Here is a 14,587-nt window from a genome sequence, read left to right on the forward strand (position 1 = left end):
GAAGTGAAATAGCATTTGAAAGTTAAGTTATAAACTAATAAAATAAGTTATAAACTCAAGATGAAAAGACCGTTATCAAACAAATATTTTCTTGTCATATGAGTTAATATGAGTTTATAAACTATAATCTATAAGTTTAAAAATATTCATATGAAATAGAGTATTAATATGCTTTATTAATTTAAAAGAAAATCAATTTTTTAATAAAGTATTATACTTTGTTAATTGTGTTTAAAAAACATAGCATGTTTCTTATGAATTATATATATAGAAGAAGAAAAATTGATCATGTAGTTCATTGAGAATTCACCCTTTAAAGATGAACAAATAGGATGTATTGTTAGTTGTTCTTTAGAGAAAATAAATAAATCTTTGAAATATGTTTAATAGCTAAAAAATATCTAATTTTTTGATCAATTAGTATAATTAATTATATTTTTTAATATATATATATATATATATATATATATATATATATATATATATATATATATATATATATATATATATATATATATATATATATATATATATATATATATATATATATATATATATATATAATCAACTTCCTTCAAAAACAAGTGTTTTTAGTTTACTACAAATCATCGCATTTAAATTTAATTTAATTTAATAGTTAATTAAATAAAAATACTAATTAACCATTAGATTATATTCAATTTAAAAGTTATAATTTGAAGTAAGATAAAAAAATTTACTTTTGAAATAAGTTGATCACCACTCTCACACATTAATTAATATTATTAAATGTTTTTTAGAGAAAATAATAAGGACAGTTTGATTTAACTTTTAAAAAAAAATCAAAAATTTAGAAAGCAAAAACATGTTTGGATTGCTTTAAAAAAAACTATTTTCAAAAACTATTTCTAATTTAATAATTTTAAAAATAGAAAAACAGAAACATGTTAAACATGTTTTTGGCTTTTTAATTTTTCTCTTGACACGGAAAACACCCTATTTTTATTAACGGAATTTCCGCAATTAATTTGTTACATTTATAAACTTTTATTTCACTTTTATTGTTGTGTGTTAAATGATGAACTTCAACGCCTATTTTTTTATATGTTAAATTTTATTATATTTTATTTATAGAAAATGAAATTTTATTTTATTTGATAATTATTTTATAAAAATCATTAGTAGTTTATCCTAAGTAAATTAATTTGTTTGAATAAAAATTTATTAATAAAATAATATTTAATCAAATAAATATAATATTTAGTTTATAGAATAATATTTAATGTAATTAAAAATATTCAATTAAATTGTTTATATTATATTTAAAAAAAAGGGGGGAAGTTATTATGAACTAAGTATCACTGATGATAATTTTATAACTGTTTTTAACAAGTTCAAAAAAAAAAAATATATATATATATATATATATATATATATATATATATATATATATATATATATATATATATATATATATATATATATATATATATATATATATATATATATATATATATATATATATATATATATATATATATATATATATATATATATATATATATATATATATATAATCTAAACTAACTTACTTAAAAAAAAAATTTATTTTTGATTTTTAAAATCATTTTCGAAAATAGAATTACCAAAATAATTTTATATTTTCTCTTTTCTAAAATCATTTTAAAAAATTAGATTATCTAACAAATTCTATTCTTAATAAGAGTCTTTAAAAATTAATTTGCAATAGAATTTTCAAAAACTAAAAAGCAAAACACAATCAAATAATTCCTAGATTTTTGAGTATGATTTATATATAGAAAGAAAATCAAAATTTTAATCAATTAATTTACTTACTTGTGTTTAAAAAATAGATTATTTCTTAAGATTTACATTTATCGATAAAATAATCAAATATTTAATCAATTAATTTATATATAAAAATATTTTTCCTTTTTCCAAATAGTTTGTTCCAATATGTTTTTCTTAACATTCGCACTTTTGTTATTTCACCACTCGATAAATTAAATGGTTAAAATGTAAAATTGAGGGAAATTGAAAAAATATAGATGGAGATGATCCAAATCCGAATATAACATTAGAGATTTTAAATATGTTAAAGTGTTTTTGATTTATTTCTTAGATGGAAAACCTCTAAACTATTGTTAAAGTTGAAATAATAATTTATTACATTGTGCAAAATATGTAAAAAAATATCTTTTATTTCTCTTTTAGACAATTACTAAATGACCATTGAAGCCGACACAAAAATTTGGTTGGTCACAAAATATGTAATTGTTTATTTTGTTCGTATGCTGAAAAATCACTAAACGATAGATGAATCTGACACAAGAAATTACTTCACCGCGTAGATTACGTAAGTGTGCTTTTGTTTTTCTATTGAATAAATATTAAAATAAACAATTGTTGAACCTGGATAATCGCTAAACGACGGTCAAAGCTGATATGAGAAATCCCTATTTGTAAATTATATAAGCATCTATTTTAAAAGAAAATTGAGCAATCGCTAAACGACAGTCAAAGCTTACATGAGAAACCCCTATTTACAAAATATATAAACCTCTATATTAAAAGAAAAAATTGATAATCGCTAAACCACAGTCAAAGCTGACATGAGAAATCCCTATTTACAAAATATATAAACATCTATTCAAAAGAAAAATTGAACAATCGCTAAACAACACATGAGAAATCTTAATTTGCAAAATATATAAACATCTATTTAAAATAAAAATTGGACAATCGCTAAACGACAGTCAAAGCTGACACAAGAAATCCTTACTTTGCGCAAAATATATAAACATCTAATTTTGAAAAAGATATTGAACAATCGCTAAACGACAGTCAAAGCTGACACAAGAAATCCTTACTTTGCGCAAAATATATAAACATCTAATTTTGAAAAAGAAATTGAACAATCGTTAAACGACAGTCAAAGCTGACACAAGAAATCCTTACTTTGCGCAAAATATATAAACATCTAATTTTGAAAAAGAAATTGATTAATCGTTAAACGACAGTCAAAGCTGACACAAAAAATCTCTATTTTACGCAAAAATATATAAGCATATCTTCTATTTCTTTTTTAACACACGCAAAACTAACATAAAAAGTTAATTTCATCAAACAAATACATACAAATGTATATTTATTTACCAAATTAGACCATCACTAAACGACTATTCAAATTTATTAAAAAAATAATTTTGGCGTCACAAAAAATAGATTTATACCATATTTTAAATTATACTAGTATGTACCAAACACACTAAATAATCACGACTAACATTAATATTAATATTAATATTGTTTAAGAAGAAATTAATTAAAGCATATTAAGAAAAAGTTACTATATACTAGTACTAGTTAGTTGTTTAGAAGGATTAGGTTAAGTTATGATATTAAATTCTCTATTAATATCATGATTAATTGTTTGGCTGATTTTAGATCCTCTTGTGTATCCCCTGACAAGTGGTTAGTTAGTCTTCAATCATCCTATGTGTGTCATAACAATCCACGCGGAAATCTCCTTACTTTATAGGACTCATCCCAACATCAAAGTTACCTAAAAACCTCAAGATTATTGCTTAAAAAAGGTGACATATTCAACACTCTTACAAACATACACACTCACATAACCAAAGTCATTAATTACAAGAGACAAGAAGAGAAACAATGTCAGATTATATTGTTGTTTTTTTTAAATTAAAATTAAAATTCTCTTCATTTTATTCATCATAGATCTACAAAATCCTTCTCTTATATCTCATTGTTTTTCTTTGGTCACTGAGATCACAGACCAAAACTGCCATATAGAAATTCTTATATGCTTTTCCAGCTATATTTGTTTGTCAAACATGACACAATCACTGAATTCCAAAACACATTAGGCTCATATTTAAGCTACATAGTGCCAACAAAATAGACACCATCATATTCTCTGAAACTTGCATGAAAAACAACTTTTTATTCACTTTCCAAGGTGCTTACATCTCTCTCAGTTAGTTTACCCCATACCCTTTTGGTTTTTACCTCAAAATTTTGTTCTTATCCAATTAATGTTTGCTTCTGCAGGGTCTATAAATATAGAGAAGTTGAGAAACTAAGGAAAATCATTCAAGGGGCTTGAGAGAATATGGTGAGATCTTGCTGGAAACCTGCTGTGGATGGTGATGATGGAGATGGGAGTGGAAGTGGGAGTGGTGGGAGAGTGGATGGATTGTTATGGTACAAAGATTTAGGGAACCATGTTTATGGTGAATTTTCAATGGCTGTGATTCAAGCTAATAGTTCTTTGGAGGATAGAAGTGTGTTTGAGTCTGGTCCTTTGAGTTTTAACCATTTTGGTCCTCAAGGAACTTTTGTTGGTGTTTATGATGGTCATGGTGGAGCTGAGGCTTCTCAGTTTGTCAGTGATAATCTTTTCTGCAATTTCAAAAGTATTTTCATTCTCTCTTCTTTTTCATATTCATATTAGTTTTCATATTCATTTTGAAATAATCATCTGGAGTCTCTTCGGTCAAACATCAGCCGTTGAATTAATCTAAAGACTGATGTTAGACTAAAGAGACCGCAGAGGATCAAAGTCACTAACCGCTCATCTTATTCCAACACCACCCTTAATGATTTTGAACATGAATCATCTACTCTTGGAAGTAGACCGTTACATTAAAAGATAAATTATTTATATGAACAGAGTCGTTCCAAATTTTTGTGGGACCTGTATAGGTTAGTCACAGTTTTGCTATGGCAAAATCAATACAGATCCTATTTTACTACAGTTTACCGGTGAGAAATATTTTATGAGGCCTTACTTAACCTCAGTTTAACTGTGATAAATTTTAAACTCTTTGCAGTAGTTCGTGTGACCCTCACGTGCACAAAGATACCCTTTATTTGGATTTTGTTACTCAGTCAATTTTCTTTGTGATCCAGGGCTTGCAGCTGAAAACCAAGGCTTATCAGAAAATGTTATCAAAAGAGCATTTTTAGCAACCGAAGAAAGTTTTCTATCACTTGTGAAGAAACAGTGGCTAAGCAAGCCACATATTGCATCAGCAGGAACATGTTGTTTGGTTGGGATAATTTGCAATGGAATGATATACATTGCAAATTCCGGTGACTCGAGGGTGGTGTTAGGAAGATTAGAGAGAGCAACAAGGGAAACATCAGCTATCCAATTATCTGCAGAACATAATGTCAATCTTGAAAGAGTGAGAGATGAACTTAGATCAGAGCATCCTTTTGATTCAGAGATTGTGGTTCTGAGACACAATGTTTGGCGCGTGAAAGGCCTTATTCAGGTAAAAATTTGGTTAAATATGTTTTTAGTCTTTGTATCTATCTATCCATCCACTGGTCTCTAAAAATTACCAAACTACATTCTTTTGCAGGTTTCGCGATCGATCGGTGATGCGTATTTGAAGAAAGCTGAATTCAATAGGGAGCCTCTACCATCTAAGTTTAGGCTAGCTGAAACATTTTTCAAGCCAATTATGAGTTGTGAGCCATCAATTTCATCTCACAAACTTCATCCTGATGATCAGTTTCTCATATTTGCTTCGGATGGATTATGGGAGCATCTTAGCAACCAAGAGGCTGTTCATATAGTCAGCAATAATGCACCTAATGTAAGGCTACATTCCATTTTGTCCATTCAAGGTTATTATTATCATCATTCACACACGAAATCAACATGTTGCGCTCTAGACAGTCAAATCTTGATCAGACTGTCCAAATGTTCAGATTGACTTATTTAAACATATCTACCGCGAATATCTAAGCTTATGAAAATAACTTATGGTATGTCTATAAACTCTTCAGAATAACTTAAAACAGCTTATCTTTATTTTATTTCATGTAATAGGGAATTGCAAGAAGACTTGTGAAAGCAGCATTAAGAGAAGCAGCTAAGAAGAGGGAAATGAGACTAGCAGACCTACAAAAGATTGAACAAGGAACAAGGAGACACTTTCATGATGATATAACAGTGATTGTTGTGTTTCTAAATCACAGAATGATTGATAATAGCTCTCTTTGGGGGTCTCCTCTATCAATCAAGGGAGGTGGATCTGCTAATCATTAAGCTTGATGATCATTCATCATCATCATACAAAGAGAACAACAGTTTATATTTGTATATTCAAATTAAGCTATTATTATTATTATTATTATTATTATTATTATTATTATTATTATTATTATTATTATTATTATTATTATTATTATAGCTAAGAAAATCTTAGACAATTGTCAGTGTCAGTCCTACCTTGTTCTGTCAAGTTTATGATCTGGTTATATAGCATGAACATGTAGTTTGTACAGATGCAATGTCTCTTGAAAATATTATATATATGAGTTTACTATGGAAAAATGAAATATCTCGTATTAGAAAATATCTGTTCATTTCAGCATTCTATTTTTATTATTTTATGAAAATTTAGAGATGAAAAATACTGTGTTGGTAATTACACACTATAAGTTTGTTCCAAATTCTATACAAAAAAAAAAGTCCCTTTCGTCATGTCGTGAAGTTAACTTCGAGACGCATCCTATGAACAATGGTTTATTTATTTGAAATGAGAAAAGGTGTGTGAAAATTATATGTCCCAGTGATATCTTTCATATATAAAGCTATAGTCTTAATATTACATCAGGAGTAATTTTTTTTCTCTACATAATTAGTTTTTTAAACATCATTAAATTACAGGCAAGATACATATGTATCTCTTTTCGTCGAATCACACTCTAATTTTTTTTATATAGTGATGAATTTGTCAAGATGATATCGTCTAGAACCTGTTAAACTTCATCCCTACATTAACTTTTGGACGTTTTCAATGATTGTAAGTATGGTGCTTTCTGATGCTGTAAACTCAATCAATGTATTAGAGAAAGGTGTGTCAGTAGTTCCCCAACTTTGTGTTGTACACGTTGATGTTGGAAAAGAATTTGAAACTAAACAAGAGTTTATCTTACGTAATCATATGTTTAAATAAGTTTGTGTGAAAGTTGTTAAATTAGGTCTTGGGATAACAATTACGAAGTTCAATTTCAATTCTAATTTGAAAGTAGCATTTACTACTATAATATGTGAAACAAGTGGTCACTATAAAGAACTTATCTATAATTTGAAATTTGATGTCACCGAAACAAGAAAATATGAATGTCCTTTTAAGTTACGCGAGTACCAAATAGTCAGAAATATTTAAACATTTAATATGTTGTGTAGTGTACATAACTATAAATTGGATCGCAAGTTAGTCGGTCATTCTATTGTCAAACATTTAGATTCTAAAGAGAAAAAAAAGTATTGATGAGATGATAATAAACACGGTTTAACCCAAAAACATACTAGCAACTTTAAAACAAAAAAGACTAGATAGTGTATCAAATATTAAGTTGGCAGTTTCTTTTTTTGTTAGGATGAATGAGTTTGACAAACTGAATGATATTGAAAAATAATCAAATAAGAAAATGTTAAATGTAGAAGCGCTCATAGATATAGATGTTGCCACATGTTTTGATGCGTTTTAGTTTGTATTGTCAATTGTATGTATAAAATATTGCATATAAGAAAAGTGATGGTATTGATCGTGGTCGTAATGAATTGCTAACTAACACGTTTTTGACTTGTTTAAAAGGAAAAGAAATGGAATTTTGCAAGAGTTACATATTTTGGATAGGAGTTTTGATGGCAAGGCAATTCTGGAGCTTAGAAAGTGAAGTTTTCATCCATTAAAGAGCTTATTCCTAATTGATTCTCATGTATTGTTCATCTAAACTCATGGTAATTATGCGTATCATTATGAGTAGCTAATTTACTCTTGATTAGGTTTTGTTAGACGAAGTTGATTTGATCTGTTGAACTATGTAGTTGCCTTTGTACTATTTTATTGATTTGATATTCTAGTTTTTATTCAGTTATTCTTGATTGTAATGTTTTTTATGTGTTGCCGAACATATGAATTGAACTTAGGATCATAGCTATTACCGACCCTAACGTTGTGAATCAGAAATAAGATAATTGTTCAAACATAGTAACTGATTTAGGATTAAATAATTATAAGTTTGTGATCAAGAAATTAACGAGCCCTCTTTTCTGTTTTTAATTTGATTTCGCCTAAGGAATTATGGAGTTGTCTTAAGAAGAACGAGTTATACACCAAGGAATTGGGTATAATGATCGTGTTAATTTATCGTAATTTTAGAAAATTACTTTGAGAAAATAGACACGGTTACCAACAATGATAATAAATGGACTCGAAAAGAAACCTGACCGCTTTCTAAATCTCGTATCTTCTATAAATTTTATTCGCGCAATTTACTTTTGCAAAATCAACTTGAGAATTTCCCATATTTATCGTTAAAAGCACACTAGTAACCTTGTTAAAATAATGCAATCCATGTGGAGACAATCTTAAATTTCTATTACTTTGACACAATTAATACACTTGATCATTTGTCATTACTAACATATACGAGTCACTTTGTTTAAACGCATAAAATAAGATATCATAAATAAAATCAATTATCATACATAAGTGAAATGTTGACAGTCCTAAGTCCAATGTCATAAATTACAACTCAAAAAGTTTACAAGAATGAAAATTGCCTATAAAAGAGTCTAATTATTGAGTTTGTCACACACCCATGTTCCTTTTATGTCGCCTATAATATGGAACACCTCGTGCCATTAATAATATCGCTTATATCAAGTTCTAGATATGAGTGTTTTCATATACCTCTCCTCTAGGTATGATATCCTTGAGTAGAGTGACGATACGACAACATCTAGGCAAGACATTTATAACATAGTCCTACATAGTCTATTTCTCCTCCAATATCTTCTAATGAGCTAACATCGGGGGATCTCCATCTACCACTAGAATCATATACAAATGGAAATTTCTATAATATCATTGGATGTAATCATATATCGTACGCTATGGAATAGTAGCTGACACATTTCCTACATCCTCTAGTACTAAATGATCATGGTACTTCGTAAATATCCCATCAACATATCAAAGGTACACTGAGAGGCATAACCAAAGTGGGATTCCTAAGGATATCCTGCACATACTTGAATTGCATGGACTCAATCAAGTAGATGTGGGTATGCTAGGCATCTAAAGTACTGGAAAATCACCTCTAAAGGTCATGTCTGACGGTGCTCGTCGTATGGGAGAAAACATGCATCTTTCGCCAGAATATGGTCAAGAGCGTGTTTGTATGGCTCATCGATGAATTCTCCCCATGTGAATTAAGCCCACAAGCAGAAGGCAACTCTTCGTCGTAGTCAACAATAATTTGCTACTTGGAAAGTTTAGAAAAAAAGCTAGAGGATCCAAGATTAAAAATAGTTCAGATAAAATTCATTACTATATACATACGAAAATTTCAAAAATATTATAAACTTAATAAGCTACATATATGTATGTATATTACTTGGAATAGACAATCATTTCTTGCCATTTGTTTTGTCTTTCAATGACTTGATTGTCTAGCTTGGAGTACAAGTAAAGCAAATATGATGCTCCTCAATTATACTCTGAATTCTCTCAAGATCTATGAAGTAATTAACATAGACAATATTTACATAGCTCACACATTTGTCCATAAATATGGTTGTGTCAACCAAATACAAAAAAACATCTTCAATGCACATTGTTTGTGATAAGTAACTTATGCATCGTCACCAACACGAGTAACAACGTCAGTCAAATGACCCTCGTAAGTATCTTTAAAAATAAAAATCGTGCATGTGCTCCTTTTGGTCCTCACCTGAATCAACTATTAATGTCTGACCATTAAGTCTAGTGCCTCAAATCACTAAATTGGAGAGTGATCCAACAATGTGTCTGTGATAGGAAGATGCAGGATGCACAATACATCGTCTAGAGCAATATTCATCTCACCAATGGGAAGATGAGATGACAATGTCTTTGAGTGTAATCTCTTAACAAAAGAAGACATAAGTTCATGGTCAATGAATTGAAAATCAGTCTTACAAACTTTCTTCACTTCAGATGCTACTAATACTTATTGAAAACCATGGCTCATATGGATGCTCCAAGTGTGTTATCTTCTTACCATGATTCATATGGAGAATTGCCATCCAAGGCGCAGCATAATTTAAAAATTTCTCCATTTAGTGATCCTTACGAATGGGCATGATCAGTGATAGAATCGTTACCTCTTGTGGCGATTCAAACCTTTGGTGCAAATCTCTGATAATGATCAAAACCTTTGATACAGATCCACGGGGCGATCACGAACGTTGAACGATGACAACGTCTCTACTCAGTCCACACGAACGGATTCCTTCAATCGCAGTGCTAGCTGTTATGAATGAAGGCTTTGAGTGAGAGAAAGAGGGAAACAAAATTCCAAGTCTCTACTTGAATTTCTGTCTGAGTGGATTGGAGTGACAATGCTTCTACCCAAGGGGTTCTATTTATAGAACCACTTGTGTGAGCTTCAAGCTAAAAAGCCCACTTAAGTGTATTTTGGCTCATATCTTATAATATGCCCAAAATCACTTAAGTATTTGGTACCTTACCATATTTCGTCTCCCACTTAAGTGCACCGTACCTTACGGTGTTCCTTAGTTACTCTATCTCTCATCAATCCCTCCTTTGTGTGTGACCCTATAGGTTTTCGCGGCGTTGGCAATTATATCAAATCACGCATTTAACATAATAAACAGTGAGCGGTATCTAGCAACACATCACTGCTACCCAAGTCACGAAAATGTCATGTGATCTGACAAAACCTCCTGTGATAATAATTATGTGTATAATTACACCTTTGCCCTTATGTCTATATTGAACACAAGGTATAGACCGTGTCACCCTTGTCCAGTTCAATATTGGGCCCATAGACATTTATCCTGTTACGCAGGATTGGCAAATTCCATATAGGACACTCATGTCCCTCAGCATGCTTCGTGGAGTACCCATCAACTGTCTTTATGGTTATCCAGTTACGGACAATGTTGGATCAACAATAAAGCACTCGACTCTACATCTAGGATCCATAGTGGTTTCAGGTCGAAGAGTGGTATACACTATTATCACCATGAGAATAACTTATGACACTTTGCATAACTTTCTATATAGTATTCTCATAGCGGGTCAATCCGGTATAAATATTACTCATAATATTCATACCTATGTTTAAGACTTGATAACTCTTTATCCATGATCCATGAGATGTGATCATCAGTCTACAAACATAATAGTCTTAATTCTTTAATGTTATCCCACTTCACATTAAAGCTCGACTACGGATACTTTAAGAACAGTGCCCTTATGTTTAATGTGTTCTCATGATTAAGTCACACTTAATACATTAAACGGACTATCTATTCTAGGGACTTTATTAATCAACCATAATAAAGAAAATGCCTTTTATTATTAATAAATAATTCGATACAAGTACCAAAAGTATTGGCCTCTAGGGCTTACACCAACACAATACATCGTCTAGAGCAATATTCATCTCACCAATGGGAAGATGAGATGACAATGTCTTTGAGTGTAATCTCTTAACAAAAGAAGACATAAGTTCATGGTCAATGAATTGAAAATCAGTCTTACAAACTTTCTTCAGTTCAGATGCTAATAATACTTATTGAAAACCATGGCTCATATGGATGCTCCAAGTGTGTTATCTTCTTACCATGATTAATACACTTTAGTTTTTCACAGGTGAAGATACAAAAATGCCCCTAGAATTCGGAGATGCATCTCCAGGCACATCCCAAGTCAATAGAAGTTTGACTTAATGTAAAAAAACTATGTAGATGAATCTTCGTAAATATTACAGAGAGGCATATTTGGACGCTGCTTATACATAACGCGCTAAAATCCTTCTTCTTCTTCACTTGTTAAAAAAACATAATTTTCTCTCAAAATCACATTGTCTCAAAATCAATCAATCAACATCAAAGTTTTTTCAATCATCACCAGACGACATCAAAGAGCTCATTCAACTACATCAACTTCAAAGATTCCTCACTTCTTGTAAGTTTTTTATTATTGTAAACTTTTTTGAGTTTTTGTATAAATTTTTAGAAATTGATTATTAGGTATTTAAATACATAATTTATGCATGTTTGATAGTTGATAAATTATGAGAAATGTGTTTCATAGTTAAAAGTAATGATCAATGCATTATTTTTGGGGTCTTGGTAGTCTGCATTAGCTCCATTGATGAAAATGAAAGTTGCGTGAAAATCCGAAGATGCATCTCCGTAGTTTTTTAACGTTTTGATTCCCATGAATCGGAGATGCATCTCCGTATTTTATTAGTCTATATTTTTTCTTTTCTTGCTTGTAGTAATTGTGTGACACTTGTATGATTTACTTACATGCATTATGACTGATAGAGATGACATATTGAGGCATGTCAGAATCGCACAACATGAATTTGTTCAGAGGAAAAATTGTCAGGTTTCGAAGGATCATGTTCCTTCTAGTCCGATTGATGTGAAGACGTCGACTTCTGGGGATCATATATCTTCATCTCCTTCTTCCCGTAGGAGAAGGGTGTCACTTAGTGACGCATCACTGCCTCCATTTTCCCGTAGACGACAAGTTTCACCTACTTCGGCGACAAAGGTACCCGAATCACCGTAGGTACCTCAATCACTAAAGGCACCAGTACCACCCTAGGCACCTGAGGGACCTCAAGTTGATGAGGCAATAGAGGTATTCGGAGGATGCCCGCTAGAATTGTCATTGTTGCCTCTTTACCTAGACCATACTACCAGACATATCTGGAATGAAGAGATAAAATTAGTTAGTTTCATTCTTTTTAAATTACATTTATTATTATACCACAAGTTTCTGACGATGATTTACTTTTTTACAGGACCGTGATCTGCTAAAATTCATTAACCATGGGCGAAAGATTTCTGGCTTGCATCAGCCTATTGACAAGTGGTTTTAGGCTACTTTACAACTATTTGGGATAAAAGAATTATGCAAGACTGATTATGTTACGGTGGACCACATGATGCTTAATGTATTTGTAGAGAGATGGCATACTGAAACCTCATCATTTCATCTACCACTTAAGAGTAACTGAAGCTATATAGACGAGTACATCATGTGGTTTTTCAGGGTGTCACATCCATATATGGTGCAGACTTCTCCAAGTAGAGTCATCAAAATGGGCAAGCCCAGTAAATCATAGGGTTTGAGCCTTTAAGTTAAAACCCATATTTTTCAGAGCTTTTATAGCCCAGCCCTAAAAAGCCTGCTACCCATTAGGACTACCTTGTATGGACCGCGGGTAGTCTGCTAGACCTGCATAACTATAAATTTAAAAAATTAGATTAATATTTATATTATCTCACTCCAAAACAATACATTGACTTTCTTCACTCTCCAAATTTTTATCTATAATTGATTCAATATTTCTCTTTTAAATATTCTACATTAATATAATCAAATTAATGTTTTTTTTTGTTTTACTTCACAATTTTCACATATTCTATTTATTTATTTTATATTAAATATTTGAGTATGATTTCATATAATTTAGACATGTATTGTATCCAAAAACATGTTATAGTATTTATAAAAAATAATATAATAATTAAAAATTATGACATATATTTAAATATTTGAGTATTATTTCATACAATTTACACATATATATTTTATTGTATTTATAATAAATATTAGGAGTTTTTATTTTAAGTTTTGTATAAAAAATAATTTAAAAAATAGCTTGGTTATAGTCGGGTAGCCCGAATCCCGTACATGACCGAACTCGGGTAGTAAATTTTGTGCCCATATTACAACAATAATTTTTTGGCTCAGCTCTAAAAAGATCAGGCCCATTAAGACCGACCCATTTAGGATCAGATAGCACGTTTTGACAACTCTAGTTCCAGGAGATCCATCGAGATCAGCTCATTAAGAGATACTAGAGAAGGATCAAGTTATGTTAGATCATGCTCATGATGTGTTGTCTAGATGTCGGTGTATTGTGGAGATTGCGTAGACATGCATTGACAAAGGTGAGAGAGGTCCTAGATGTCATCATGATCATGAGAGACACTAATGTACCAAAGACAGCGTCGGAGCACGAGGGACAAGGAATCCAAGGAGTCTGAGGAGTTCAAGTCTGGCATACACATTAGTTGATAGTATTTAAAGTTTGAATTTATATTCTGTTGTATTTTATTTTTATTATTTCGACTTTATTGTATATTTCGACTTTATTGTATATGTCATGATGATTTATTTTAACTCCAGATATATATGTTACTTTTTACATATTAGTTGTATGGTTTAATGCTTATAATATAACAGAGACCTTAACAATTATAAATCGTCATTTTCATATCAGTAATCATAAAACTAACTTAACTTGCACTATTGTAATTAATTACAAAGATACATCTTAGTAAACCCAAAATTGAGATACATCTCCATATCAACAAATATTTAAAATGGACATTTTAGAGAATGATGTATATAATGTGTTTTAAAATATTTCGGAGATTCATATCGGATATGTATTTATATATATTGATGTGACTTAATGAAATACATGATGTGTATTTTTA

General features: G+C 30.2%; 1 protein-coding gene across 3 annotated transcripts; it reads left to right on the plus strand.

Moving 5' to 3' along the window:
* The first annotated feature begins 3,434 nt into the window (after positions 1–3,434).
* LOC127097101 (probable protein phosphatase 2C 38) lies at positions 3,435–6,395 on the plus strand. 3 transcript variants are annotated; one of them, XM_051035612.1, is made up of 5 exons: positions 3,435–3,596; positions 4,075–4,439; positions 4,936–5,303; positions 5,394–5,630; positions 5,867–6,395. In XM_051035612.1, exons 2-5 carry the CDS (start codon positions 4,136–4,138, stop codon positions 6,083–6,085), a joined length of 1,128 nt encoding a protein of 375 aa, XP_050891569.1. In that variant the 5' UTR covers positions 3,435–3,596; positions 4,075–4,135; the 3' UTR covers positions 6,086–6,395. The 3 variants fall into 3 exon arrangements, with proteins under 3 accessions (XP_050891569.1, XP_050891570.1, XP_050891568.1); XM_051035613.1 differs by lacking the exon at positions 3,435–3,596 and adding an exon at positions 3,662–3,677; XM_051035611.1 differs by lacking the exon at positions 3,435–3,596 and adding an exon at positions 3,710–3,982.
* Positions 6,396–14,587: the final 8,192 nt, after the last annotated feature.

The sequence above is a fragment of the Lathyrus oleraceus genome, chromosome 6 (assembly GCF_024323335.1).
Source record: "Lathyrus oleraceus cultivar Zhongwan6 chromosome 6, CAAS_Psat_ZW6_1.0, whole genome shotgun sequence".
Lineage (NCBI taxonomy): Eukaryota > Viridiplantae > Streptophyta > Magnoliopsida > Fabales > Fabaceae > Lathyrus > Lathyrus oleraceus.